Source organism: Gopherus flavomarginatus, chromosome 4 (assembly GCF_025201925.1).
Source record: "Gopherus flavomarginatus isolate rGopFla2 chromosome 4, rGopFla2.mat.asm, whole genome shotgun sequence".
Classification (NCBI taxonomy): Eukaryota; Metazoa; Chordata; order Testudines; family Testudinidae; genus Gopherus; species Gopherus flavomarginatus.
The window spans coordinates 55,993,082-56,006,990 of record NC_066620.1 but is presented as its reverse complement, the minus strand read 5'-3'; the positions used below and the strand labels follow the sequence as shown (position 1 = coordinate 56,006,990).

General features: G+C 47.0%; 1 protein-coding gene across 1 annotated transcript in view; it reads right to left on the bottom strand.

Annotated features, from left to right (window-relative positions):
* DNAH14 (dynein axonemal heavy chain 14) overlaps nt 1–13,909 on the bottom strand; it is a 490,898-nt gene that overhangs the window by 193,848 nt on the left and 283,141 nt on the right. The window contains exons 46-48 of the mRNA XM_050948398.1: nt 3,965–4,123; nt 2,878–3,010; nt 2,181–2,263 (exon numbers count right to left, since the gene is read on the bottom strand). Coding sequence (XP_050804355.1) covers nt 2,181–2,263; nt 2,878–3,010; nt 3,965–4,123 — 375 coding nt within the window. The remainder of the gene's footprint in view (nt 1–2,180; nt 2,264–2,877; nt 3,011–3,964; nt 4,124–13,909) is intronic.

Below are 13,909 nucleotides of genomic sequence, written 5' to 3'. Positions count from 1 at the left end.
TGGGCAATTGCCCAGTTAACTGCAGGGCTTTCTAATGCATGGCTGCTCAGGATTATTTTCTGTCATCCCTTCTGTTCAACGTTTATGTAAAGTCATAGGAGGAGATAGTGAAGAAGTTTACACTTTAGTGCAATCAGTATGGAGATGACATGCAGCTTGACATCTCAAAAAAAAGTCATCAGTGCACTACTTGAACTTGATGACCATTTGGAAGTTACACTCAGTGCAGCAGTGCTTAGGAAAGTACAGCACAAGAAAAATACCACATGAACTGTCCAAATACTGCACTAAGTTCTTGTTCACTTCCAGGTGCAATTTAAGACGTATAATTCCCTACAGGATTTATTTCTGAGCTATCTCCCTGTGTTCTGTCAAGGCACCTGAGATCAACCAGCATGCTCTCACTGTGATTCCCCATATATATTTGAATATCTAAAGGACTAGAGCAGGAGTGAGCAAACTTTTTGGCCCAAGGGCCACATCTGGGTGGGGAAATTGAATGCAAGGCCATGAATGTAGGGCTGGGGCAGGGGGTTAGTGTGCAGGATGTGAGGGGGGTGCGGTGTGCAGGGAGGGGCTCAGGGCAAGAGGTTCGGGTGCAGAAGGAGTGCGGGGTGTATGAGGGAGCTGAGGGCAGGGGTTGGGGTACAAGAGGGGGTGCGGGGTGCAGCAAGGGGCTCAGGACAGGGTGTTGGGGTGCAGGAAGAGTGTGGGTTTATGAGGGGGCTCAGGGCAGGGGTTAGGGGTGCGGGCTGGCACCATTTATTTTGAGCGGCTCCGGGTGGCAGCAGTGCACAGCAGGGCTAAGGCAGGCTCCCTGTCTGGCCTGGCCCCACTTTGCCCCCAGAAGTGACCAATGGGAGCTTCAGGGGAGGTACCCGCAGGTGAGGGCAATGTGTGGAGCCCTCTGCCCCTGCCCCCAGGCCGCAGGGACATGATGCCCGCTGCTTCTGGGGGTGATGCAGGGCCAGGGCATGCAGGGAGCCTGCCTTAGACCTGCGGCACCACGGGGTTGGCAATCCCGCGTAGTTTGCTCACCTCTGGACTAAGGGCGGGAATCTTAGTGCTAGATTTTACTTCCTCTGTTAGTCCTCAAGAAAGTAAGCTTGTTGACTTTCAGTTCAGATGGTGCATGGCTGATCTATTTAACCTGGCTTTTTCCTGAATGAGTGACTGTGGTCTTTATTTCATCACTGCAGGTGAATCTACTACAGCAGTGGTTCCCAAACATGTTTCGCTGCTTGTGCAGGGAAAGCCCCTGACAGGCCAGGCCGGTTTGTTTACCTGCCGCATCTGCAGGTTCGGCCGATCGCAGCTCCCAGTGGCCATGGTTCACCACTCCAGGCCAATGGGAGCTGCGGGAAGCAGCAGCCAGCATGTCCCTCACCGCTTCCTGCAGCTCCCCTTGGCCTGGAGCGGCAAACCACGGCCACTGGGAGCCGCAATCAGCCGAACCTGCAGACACGGCCGGTAAACAAACCAGCCTGGCCTACCAGGGGCTTTCCCTGCACAAGTGGCAGAACAACTTTGGGAACCACTGTACTACTGCATACTTAAATAAATTTGAAATAAATACATTTTTGTGCTGTATATTTCTTGGAAATTTTATATAAGTGATCAGAAATATCTTTATAGATGCACTTAGATACAAAATCCAAAAGACTTTGCTGAAGTCTACTTGCATTTTTCAAACAGATTTTCACACCTATAAAATGTAACCACACACACCGTTCACATGCTTTGTCCCTCCAATCAAATTGAAATATAATAGTGATGAAAAGCTTGGTTTATTTTGGTGTTACTCATGTAGAAGCTTATCATGGTTTGAGTTCTTGAGCTAATTTTGATGCCTGTATTCCCAGTTCTGCTACCAATCTCATGTAAATATTCAAATGTTTATAACAAAAGTACAGTACTAGGATAGAGCTTGCTACTAATTAATACAATATTACAGTCATTTTTAGTTGTGAAGGCCAGATTATCAGACAGATTTCAGCTCAACCTCTTTTTCGGAAGGTTCAGTTTGCACCCACAGTTCAAATGGTTAGACATCTAACTGGGATCCGATGTTGGTGTACTTAACTGCCCCCAACATTTTGCTCCAAAGTTTAATTAGAGATGCAAAATTATTCCAATAAAATTGGTCCTAAAACCTTTTAAAAATGAATGTGATCACATACCCGAGTCTCCAGGTGAGGGCCACACTCTCTTCTGAGCACCTTGGGGCACATCAAATGTTAGGTAACTGGAATTCTTTAACATACTGATCAGGAAGACACGAGTAGGAAAAAACACAATTCATTTTTGTAACTTAACTGCCATGAAGAAATAATACGGAGTAATGAAATAAATCTTTTTTATTCAGGATGGGAATTTATACATCGTTATTCAAATTGCCAGTGTGAAAACTATATCAACATTTTTCAGGTACTTCTCCTTTTGATATTGAAAATAGTTTGCTCTCAGTGAAGACTATTATTACTTTTTTAAAAAAGTTTAATTTAAATGTTAACACATTTTTCAATCTGGCCACATACAAAATCTGGATAATTTCTCATACATGAAAAACAAGTTTTTTAAAAATGTAAACTAATGGAATTTCACAAAACTCAAACAAATTCATCTTTGAGCTAAGAAGAAGCAGAAGTTATTTTGGCTAAAATATTACTTTTTTCCAGAAAGTTAAAGCACTTGAAAATGGGGGTTTAAAATAAAAATGTTGCCTCAACAGCACTATACTTATAGCATAACTTACCACAATGCTATAATTAATGTCTATTATTTATTCATTATCAATCCTAAGGAAAGTTTGACTGTATTACTTCCTATGATATTAAATACTGATGGAAAATGTAAAACTGGAAAGCCATCTACAACCTTGCTTTTTTAATTTCATTATGTAAGACGACATCTCCTAAAATTGTTCCTGATTTTACAAATAATCCCTCTTGTTTCTGAAGTCTTTCAAGCATATTTTGAATCATGGCAGTCTTCCCAATACCAGAGTCTCCTAAAAATACCCAAAGACAAAAAGAATTGAGACACTTAAGCTCAAATTTTCATTAATAGGCATGGCAAAACTGTGTGCCAAAACATGAATTCACTATTACTGCTATTACACATGTTAAATCTCTGCTTGTTTTATATCTTTCAGTATTTCTTAAATATACAAACGAGAAAAACTGATAAGAATATTATGTTTCAGAAAATGCTGCCACAGGGGAGCTGTGATGTTCAAGTTGGAATGTTTTCATTCTGTGCATGAGAGTACTCCTATCCAAGCTATGGCTGTTTTCAGCTCTCTCTTAATAGACAACTTAAGTCCTGAAAGTCAAAGATTACATTCAAGTATAACTTTAGATTATATACTATCCCTACATATGGGGAAAAAGTAGCTGGGAAAGCAACAGTAGATGCTGCAGATTCAGGAGTGAGTTTAGGGCTCATCCTCACAGTTTTTCTGGAAGTCAATTCATCAAAGGCTGTTTGAATGTTCTATTCATGGTTGCTATTCATCCACCATTTTGCTAAATGCTTTTTTTTGAGAATGGCTTAAATCCCATCATCTTTCTGTAGGACAGATTCTGTCACCATCATTGACATTAAGTAATATCTTTTGTGAGTAGTCCCACTGATTCTAATGGGGTATTTTGTGGAGTAAAGTATTACTCGACATGAGTAAGAGCGACAGAATCGGATACTGGAAGATTCAGCACCATCAGTCCTTTATTATGCATATGCTATATATTAGGTGTCAACTTATACTATATTCAGCTTTTCCTATGTGGAGAAGGGATTAATAAAGTATTAAATAAAACATATAAAACAAAGCACACTAGGCTAATGGGAGTCAATGGATAGGAATTCCTATGTCTGTATTTTGTTTAAAATCTATTTGGACACGAATAATTTATTAAAAAGACTACAGTATTTGCTTTGTTTTTAGAAGTTAAGAGTTTGTTACCTGTGATAAGCACTGGATGTTTATTCATTAAAAGAAGGCTTGTTAGAAAAGAATAGCAAATTGTTTCCATATTAGGTATAAGCTTCAGAGTATCTCTTCTTCCAAGGTTCACATCTTTATTACTCCCAGATCTCAGGGAATCAGAAAATGATGTAGTCTCTGAATAAAAAAACAGATTTACTTTTAATTTCTGATTTTTTAATCTCTGTATTGATTAAGGAACTCACAAGTTATGTTGTTTTCTGCCCATGCTGCCTCCATATTGAACACATTCTTTCCATTCCTCCTTCCCAATACAATTCAGTTAATGCTGCTCTCTTCCTGCTACTGAATTAATTTACACTGGGCGCTACATCTCTGCAGGGGTCCATTGCTGCTACCATCCAAAAGGTCCTTGGCTGTGTCTCCTCTAAGGGAGGGAGCTGAGCTGCTCAAGAGCTGATGCTTACTGATGAGCTGATGGTAAGGAGAAGGAGAGAGGAGCAGGGGCTGCTCGTCAGAAACTGGGAGGGGGAAAGAGCAGCAGCTGAGCTTGAAGCCTGCTATGCTTCCTTCTGCTCTTCCTGTGAGAAAAGACGGTTACTCACCTTTGTAACTGTTGTTCTTCGAGATGTGTCACTCATATCCATTCCAATTAGGTGTGCGCGCGCTGCGTGCATGCTCGTCGGAAGATTTTTACCCTAGCAACACTTGGTGGGTGGGCTGGGCGCCCCCTGGAGTGGCGCCACTATGGCGCTGGATATATACCCCTGCTGACCCAACGGCCCTTCAGTTCCTTCTTGCCGGCTACTCCGACAGAGGGGAAGGAGGGCGGGTTTGGAATGGATATGAGCAACACATCTCGAAGAACAACAGTTACAAAGGTGAGTAACCATCTTTTCTTCTTCAAGTGCTTGTTCATATCGATTCCAATTAGGTGATTCCCAAGCCTTACCTAGGTGGTGGGGTCGGAGTGAGATGTTGCAGAATGCAAAACTGCTGAGCCAAAGGCTGCATCATCTCTGGACTGTTGAACCAGAGCATAATGAGAGGCAAAGGTGTGGACCGAGGACCAGGTAGCTGCGCGACATATCTCCTGGATGGGTACATGAGCGAGGAAGGCGGCAGATGAAGCCTGAGCTCTGATAGAATGAGCGGTGAGGTGGCTCAAGGGAACATGAGCCAAGTCGTAACGAGTATGGATGCACGCCGTCACCCAAGATGAGATCCTCTGGGAGGAGACAGGTAGGCCCTTCATTCGGTCTGCCACCACGACGAAGAGTTGGGGCGTTTTACGAAAGGGTTTTGTGCGCTCGATATAAAATGTGAGCGCTCTACGGACATCTAGGGACTGCAATTGTTGCTCCCGTCATGATGAATGTGGCTTCGGGAAGAAGACCGGAAGGAAGATAACCTGGTTTACATGAAAGGCCGAAACCACTTTAGGAAGGAACGCCGGGTGTGGTCGCAACTGCACCTTGTCCTTGTGAAACACAGTATACGGTGGGTCCACTGTGAGAGCCCGAAGCTCGGAGACTCATCTGGCCAATGTAATGGCTACGAGGAAAGCTGTCTTACAGGACAGGTATAGTAGCGAGAAGGTTGCTAACGGCTCGAATGGGGCAGAAATGAGTCTGGTTAAAACAGGTTGAGGTCCCAGGTTGAGGCGGGGTGTCATACTTGGCGGTATGGGCGCTCCAAGCCCTTGAGGAACCTAGAAACCATAGGGTGTGAGAACACGGAATGGCCGCTCTCCCCTGGGTGGAAGGTAGAGATGGCCGCCAAGTGCACCCTCAATGATGATATCGCTAGGTCCTGCTGTTTGAGATACCAGAGGTAGTCCAAGATAGTGGGGATCGAGGCCTCAGTGGGAGTGACATTCTGTGATTCGCACCAGCAGGAGAAACGCTTCCACTTGGTCAGATACGTTGACCAAGTAGAAGGTTTCCTGCTACCCAAGAGTACTTGTTGTACTGAGGCAGAGCAGCGTAACTCGGACTGGCTTAACCACGCAGCAGCCATGCCGTGAGGTGAAGGGACTGCAGGTCTGGGTGGCGAAGTTTGCCGTGGTCCTGAGTTATGAGGTCTGGGCGAAGAGGCAGGGTAATTGGGTTGGCTATCAACAGGTCGAGCAGCATGGTGTACCAGTGCTGCCTGGGCCACGCTGGAACGATCATGATCAAGTGAGCTCTGTCCCTGCGGAGTTTTATCAGGACCCTGTGAATCAGCGGGAACGGTGGAAAGGCGTAAAGCAGTTGGCATGTCCAATGCATCAGGAAAGCATCCGAGATGGAGCCCGGGGAGAGGCCTTGGAAAGAGCAGAACATCTGGCATTTCCTGTTCTCGTGGGAAGCGAAGAAGTCTATACGGGAAAAGCCCCACTTACAGAAAACGGAATGAATAATGTCCGGATGAATTGACCACTCGTGAGACAGGAAGGATCTGCTGAGTTGATCCGCCAGAGTGTTCCGAATGCCTGGGAGAAAAGACGCTACTAGGTCTATGGAGTGGGCTATACAGAAGTCTCAAAGCTGGATGGCTTCCTGACAAAGGGGGAAGGACCGTGCCCCTCTTTGCTTGTTTATGTAATACATGGCTGTTGTGTTGTCTGTGAACACTGAGACACAGCGGCCTTGTAAGTGCTGTTGAAATGCCTGGCACGCAAGGCGGACTGCTCTCAGCTCTCGGACATTGATGTGCAAGGCCAGCTCCTGAGATGATCAAAGGCCTTGAGTGCGAAGATGTCCAAGGTGCGCACCCCAGCCGAGAGATGAGGCGTCCGTCGTCAGGGCCATGGAAGGCTGGGGTGGGTGGAATGGCATCCCTGCACACACCAGTCGAGGGAGCCTACGATGCTCGGGGGATTGGTGACTATCATGTCTATGGCGTCTCTGCCCGAGTGGTATACCGAGTTGAGCCAAGATTAGAGGGGATGGAGGCGTAACCTGGTGTATTTGGTCATGGACATGCAGGCAGCCATGTGACCCAATAGACCAAGACAAGTGCGAGCCGAAGTCGTTGGGAAGTTTTGTAGGCTTTGGATAATTGTTACCATCATCTGAAACTGAGTCGGTTAAGCAGGCTCTGGCAAGACTGGAGTCCAGGATGGCCCCAATGAAGTCTATCCTCTGTGTTGGAACCAGAGTGGATTTCTCTGTATTGATCATCAGGCCTAGACGTATGAATAGGTCCTTGACAATGCCTACATGATGGGTGACTTGTGTCTTGGAGGTCCCTCTGATGAGCCAATTGTCGAGATATGGAAAAACGTGTATCCGGTGGTGGCGGAGGGAGGCGGTGACTACAGCCATGCACTTTGTGAATACTCTCGGTGCTGTGGAGATGCCAAATGGTAGGACCGTAAACTGGAAATGCTGACAGTTGGCTACAAATCGGAGGTACCGCCTGTGTGGAGGATAAATGGCGATGTGAAAATATGTGTCCTTCATGTCGAGAGCGGCAGACCAGTCTCCGGGATCCAAGGATGGGATGATGTTCCCCAGGGATACCATGCGGAACTTCAACTTTATCATGAACTTGTTGAGTTCTTGCAGGTCTAGGATAGGTCTGAGACCTCCCTTCGCCTTGGGGATTAGGAAATAGCGGGAGTAGAACCCCTTCCCCCTTTCGTCTTCTGGTACTTCTTCTATGGCTCCCATGGTAAGGAGTGTGCACACCTCTGGTAAGAGGAATTGCTCATGAGAGGGGTCCCTGAAGAGTGACGAGGGTGAGGGGTGGAAGGGAGGGGGTGAAATAAACTGGAGGTGGTACTCAAGTTCCACCGTGCGTAGGACCCAACGATCTGAAGTTAGCTGGGACCACGCAGGGAGGAAAAAGGAGAGGTGGTTGGAAAAGGGAGGTAAAGGATCCTGGAAAGGAACTGGTATGCCATCCTTGGGGGCACCTTCAAAAGTTTAGCTTTGGCCCCGTAGGTGGTTTGGAGGGACCTTGATTCTGGCCCCCTTGGGGTCCAGACCACCGTCTACGATTGCCTCAGCCGCGTCCTCTGCCGAAGTCCTGTCTAGGTCTAGGCGGGGTATAAGGGCTGTGAGGCCGGGGACGGAAGGACCTGCGCTGAGTCACCGGGGTGTGCATCCCGAGGGAGCGCATGATGACCCTGTTGTCCTTAAGGTTCTGCAGCCTGGGGTCAGTCTTTTCAGAGAATAGGCCTTGACCGTCAAAGGGCAGGTCCTGTATGGTAGTTTGTAACTCAGGCGGAAGGCCTGAGACCTGAAGCCATGATATCTGCCTCATGGCGACACCTGAAGCCAGGGTCCTGGCTGCGGAGTCAGTTGCGTCCAGGGAGGCCTGGAGAGAAGTTCTCGCCACTTTCTTCCCTTCCTCCAAAAGGGCAGCAAACTCTGGGCGGGAGTCTTGGGGAATGAACTCCTTGAACTTCTCCACCGCCATCTAGGTGTTATAATTGTACCAGCTGAGCAGGGCTTGCTGGTTTGCCACCCTGAGTTGGAGGCCCCCAGTAGAGTATACCTTGCGGCCCAATAAGTCCATGTGCCCAGCCTCCTTTGATTTTGGAGCAGGAGCTTGCTGGCCATGGCGTTCCCTTTCATTGACTGACTGTACGACAAGAGAGCAGGAAGGAGGGTGCACGTCCAGGTACTCATACCCCTTAGAGGGTACCATGTATTTCTGCTCAACTCCCCTGGCCGTGGGCGTAATAGATGCTGGAGATTGGTATCGGTGTTTGCTTGTATTGTACGGATAAATGGCAAGGCCACTCTTGTGGGGGTGTCAGCTGACAGGATATCCACCACCGGGTCCTCTATCTCCGGGACCTCCTCCACCTGAAGATTCATATTCAGGGCCACCTGCCTCAGGAGGTCCTGATGTGCCCGCAGGTCAACTGGAGGAGGACCCGAGGAGGATGTCCCTGCCACCGCTTTATCTGGAGAGGAGGAAGAGGAAAGGTCAGGGACAAGAGGGTCCTGCGTGGGCTCCTGTTCTTGAGCAACTTCAGTCTCGGGTGGAATTTCAGACACTGCCGGGTGAACGAGAGCCTCCTCTGTCCCCGCGGGAAGGGGCGGCTGACTGTTGCCTCCGGCACCTGATGTTCCGATGATGCGGAGTGGGATGGCATTGGAGGTGCACCTTGGGCTTGATGGTATGCCCAAGGTGTCCAGAATGATCACTGAGGGGTCCCTGTTCCTGGGTCTGGGTCTCCTGAAAGACATGGCTGGGCACATCTGAGTCATGGTCCTGTGCATAGGAAGCACTGTCCGTGTGAGAAGACACAGATGTGTGATGAGATGGCCAAGGAGGCGCTGAAACCCCCTGGGAAGGGTCTCGATCTCTCAATGATCTTTCTCTGTGTGGCACCAGAGAGCGATACTGGTTGCCATACCGGTACTGGGAACAAGACCGGGACCTGCGACTGGAGCGGTGCTGGGAGGTCGAACAGGATCTGGAGGCTCGATGTCTAGAGTGGCTGCGAAAGGCATGGTGCCGGAAACGGTACCGGGAGCTGGATTGGTGAATGGGACGCTGAGAGGTGCCACGAGTGCGACCGGTACCGAGATGGAAAGCGGTGCCGGGACTGCGAGTGGTGTCGGGACCGGGATCGGCGACAGGACCGAGAGCGCTGGTGGGACCGTGATCATGATCGGTGCCTCTCGACGGTGCCAACAGAGGGTGGCCTCAGCAGGGCAGGCTTGCCTATTGATTGAATGACCCTCACCGGTGGTGCCGGGGGTAGAAGCAGCATGGACTCCGTCAGGGCGATCAGCTCCCTCGCCGTAGAGAAGGTCTCCGGCGTAGAGGGAACTGTGAGCTCAACCACGGCGTGCACCGGGAGGCTTTCAAGTGCCAGACTCGACGGCCCTTGCGGGACTGGAATCGACGATGCCGAAGCTGTTGGTGACGCGGCAGGTGTCGGTGCCATGGCAGGAGTTGGTGCCGCGGCGGTCCAACTGCGGTGCAGGTGGCACGGAAGCCGCAGTAGTCTTATGCTTCTTAACCCGCAGAGAGAGGGAACGGTGTTGAGCAAACGACAGTGCCAGCGACGGTCGGTGCCGAGGGGCCTTAGCGGTACCGGCTCGATCCGGTGCCGAAGAGACGCTTCTGCTTGATATGGACTGACCAGCGCTCGGTGCCGAGGGTGGAGGAGTAAGAGCTGCCTCCATCAGAAGCTGTTTCAGACAAATGTCCCACTCCTTCTTCGTCCTGGGCTTAAAGGTCTTACAGATCCGGCACTTATCTGAGAGGTGGGATTTCCTGAGGCACTTAAGGCAAGAGTCTTGGGGATCTCCCACTGGCATTGGCCTGTGGTAGGTCGAGCACAGTTTGAAGCCTGGTGAACCAGGCATGGGGCCTGGTACCAGGTGCAGGGAAAGGGCTAATCTCCGAACCCCTGTCAACTATATTCACTAACTATAACAAAGAATGAATAAAACTAACTATAACTATAGAATTTACAACTATATACACAAGAATTAATAAAAGAACTGCGAGTAGCTAGGGAGGTGGAGATCAGCTAAGCTGCGCTCCACTGTTCCAACGACCGACACGGGCAGTAAGAAGGAACTGAAGGGCCGTTGGGTCGGCAGGGGTATATATCCAGAGCCATAGCGGCATCACTCCAGGGGGTGCCCAGCCGACCCACTGAGTGTTGCTAGGGTAAAAATCTTCCAATGAGCGTGCACACGGCGCACACACACCTAATTGGAATCGATATGAGCAAGCACTTGAAGAAAATGTAGTTGGCCTAGCTGTTCAAGGATACATGTAAGTGACAAGAGAATGCACCTCATATTCTTTTAATTCTCTGCTTGACTGGCCATTTGGTGTCTTGCTATGAATTAGCCTTTGAAAGAAATACCTTACTCTGGATGTCAGTGTGTCTGATCTTAAACAATATCAATACTGGTAATCATGTCACCATGTTGGGGAAGCTGGTCTACAGGTTCCATGCAAGTGGAAGTAGGAGCAGAATCAGAAATTCTGATCTGAGATACCACAATGATGATCTCGGTACACAAAGATCAGAGTGGAGACCATGACTTACTATAGCTCTCTGAATATTTGTAGACACTATAAAAATAAATAAATTATAATTGTACCTGGAGAGCTATGAAATGCATGACAGGATATTTTGTCACAATGCACAATTAATCTCTGCTAAAAAGCGTATAAAATTGTAGTATTATTCACAGCAGAAACCTTACAAGCAGAAGTGAAACAGTTTTGAAACACCAGTAGTCACTGACATTATTAGCACATTTTACTTAATTATATTACTTTGACCTATCCATCTGCTACGATATACTACAGATAGACAGACAGATAAAAACTTCATTGGAATTAATGCTTCATATTTTCTCACAAAAAAGAGATATTACAAGAAAAATAATACATCTGTTTTATAAACAAAGAAGTAAAAATACAAAATTCAGAGTTTTTTTTGTAAGAACATATTGCTTTAAAAACAAGTCCCTTTAAACTAAGAGAATCTATTCACATGTATAAGTTATTCATGTGCAAGTGCTTGCAGGATTGGGTACTTGTGTGGCTTAGAATCTAAAATATTTATATGGTCCTTATCATTGCATATTTCAATTCCTTATATGAGATGTCCATAGTATTCTGTTATTTGATTTCCCCATGTTTGGAAGTCTTTGCTTACTATGTTTTTTGTTTGGGTTTGTTTTTTGTTGCACTTACAGTTCATAGTCATTGTCTGAGTTATTGCAGAAGTTTTGCAGCACACTCTGAAAATGGTCTGGGTTGAACTAGTCTCATCTCCTTTGATGGGTCATTCAACAGCCAAGCACTTTCACATAAGAAAAACACCTTATCTATAAAACTAAAGAATGTCCCTGGGATATTGTAGGTTGTGTTGCTCCACAGGAGAACAGCTGTCTCAGAGGGTCAAGAGAAATAGAAGTTATTTGTAACCAGTTTTTTGAGACAGACTCTGCATATTCATACTCTTCAGGGGCAGCCTAGATGATTAGAACTTCTCACAGCAACGTCATTGGAGTGCTCATGTGCCTCCTCCTGCTCCTCCCTTTAGAGTTCCTGAATGTTCTGAGGATAAAGCTATAAAAGGGGGCATGGCACCTGCTATTGCCTGAGTTTCTTCCACTTTTATTAGGACTCTGAGGAAGAGAGAAAGCTGGGCGGGGAGTGTGTCTATGCAGTCAACCCTGAAAAACTCATCACAGGTAAGAAGTCCTCACTTCTTTTTGAGTGCCCTCTGCATATTCCCTCTCTTTGGCTAGTTTGGCAAGTAGTACCCCATCAATGGGTGATGGGATGCTGTCCTAATTAGATATAGATTCAAGCACTGCCCTACCAAACAGAGCATCTGATTTGAACAGTAAGGCACAGATTTTTAAAGGTATTAAAGCATTACTGCCCTTCTGTAGGTAGAAAGCCAAGGCTCAACAGATATTCCAGAAAGTAGAGATTTCTGTCCTCTCTGGATGCATGGGGCTTCTGACAGAAGATAAATAAGTGGATGACCAATGGTACCAACATGTATGGAGGAGGAGTTGTTGATACCAAGGACTGCCAGTCACTTGGCTATCAGTATACTCTGTTCAATGACTATTTGAAACTGAAGTTTGTGTTTTAGAGGTAGCTAGTTGATGAATTTAGAGACCTTATTATAATTAATAAAAGCATACTTTGCCATTAAATCCCAGTAGATTACTGTGCAGAACTGTAAAGTGTGAGAAAGGAAGTTATTTTCCCTAAAGAGGTCTAGATGTTTGTCTCCCTATCTGTGAGTGAAGATCTGTGTTGGTGTTGCTTGTTCCTTTTGGGTGACAGGCTGCACCACTAAAGAGTCTGGAGCAGGGTGTGAGAAACAGTATTATGCCCCTTTAGACAGTATAAAATACTTCTTCTCCATTCTTTATAGAGTGGAAGAATAGTTGGCTGGAGTATGCCAGACCACTTTGGCTGGTTCTAAGATAGCCTCACAGATTGGCAATGCCACTTTACTATGACCCAAGCTCTGGAGGATATCCAGTAATTTACAATCTCCTGTATTTCTTCCATGAGGATCTAGAGTGATTTTTCTTAGAAGATCCTGGCATTGTCTATAGGTGTCTGCTGGTGACAGTGAAGCTGATGAGACCTACATAGCTGCTGAGGATGATGATAACCCCGCGGTCAGATTGTCTCTCTTCCTTGGAGTGTTCCTGAGCGGGTTGGGATTCTTCCCTATATGTGGATAGATGCCTTGACTCTTCTTCTGTATTCAAGATGTCTCCTATAAGGACCCCATTGAGAGGGATCACAGAGGTAATGGTGGGAGGTAATAGTCCCTCTGAGGAACTGGGTAGTCTCTCCTGTGGGAGTGGGAAGGTGCCCATTAAATCTTAGAGCCTCTGTTGGGGCCAACTTCCCACCTTGATAAGACCCGTGAAGCTCTCCCACTGACCCCAGATTCATTAGAGGAGTACAAATTCTCACGTGGACCGGCAGGACCATCAGTACTGGTGGTGGTCTTACTATGGCTCAGCTGGTAGATGGCACCAGTGAATGATGGACCAGTAGTGTAGGCAAGGACCAGATCTTACAGTACTGGCAACTCTGAGTCTGCAGAGACTGTAGGGTACTCTGGGATAGTGTATGTGACCTTTATTGCTGGGGGAAAAACAAGACAAACCCTTGGCAGTGCCAGTTTTGAGTGAGTGGCAGTTCTTGGTATCAACAACTCCTCCTCCATACAAGTTGGTACCATTGGTGGAGGAGGCATCCACTTGCTCCTTTCCCTTACTGGTACTGAGAATGGTTTCACTCCTTCAGCAGCTGACATTCACAGGGCATTTTTGGTTCTCAGCACTGTGAAACTGGTCCCTTGGCTCCTTGTGAGTGCTTGACAGACATGTAGCAGGGCACAGAGTATTACCTGAGTCAGAAGGGGTTGGGAAGAAGTCCTTTTCTTAGATGAGGACTTAGAGAGGGATTTCTCACATTTATACTTATGAGAGAATTTATCCG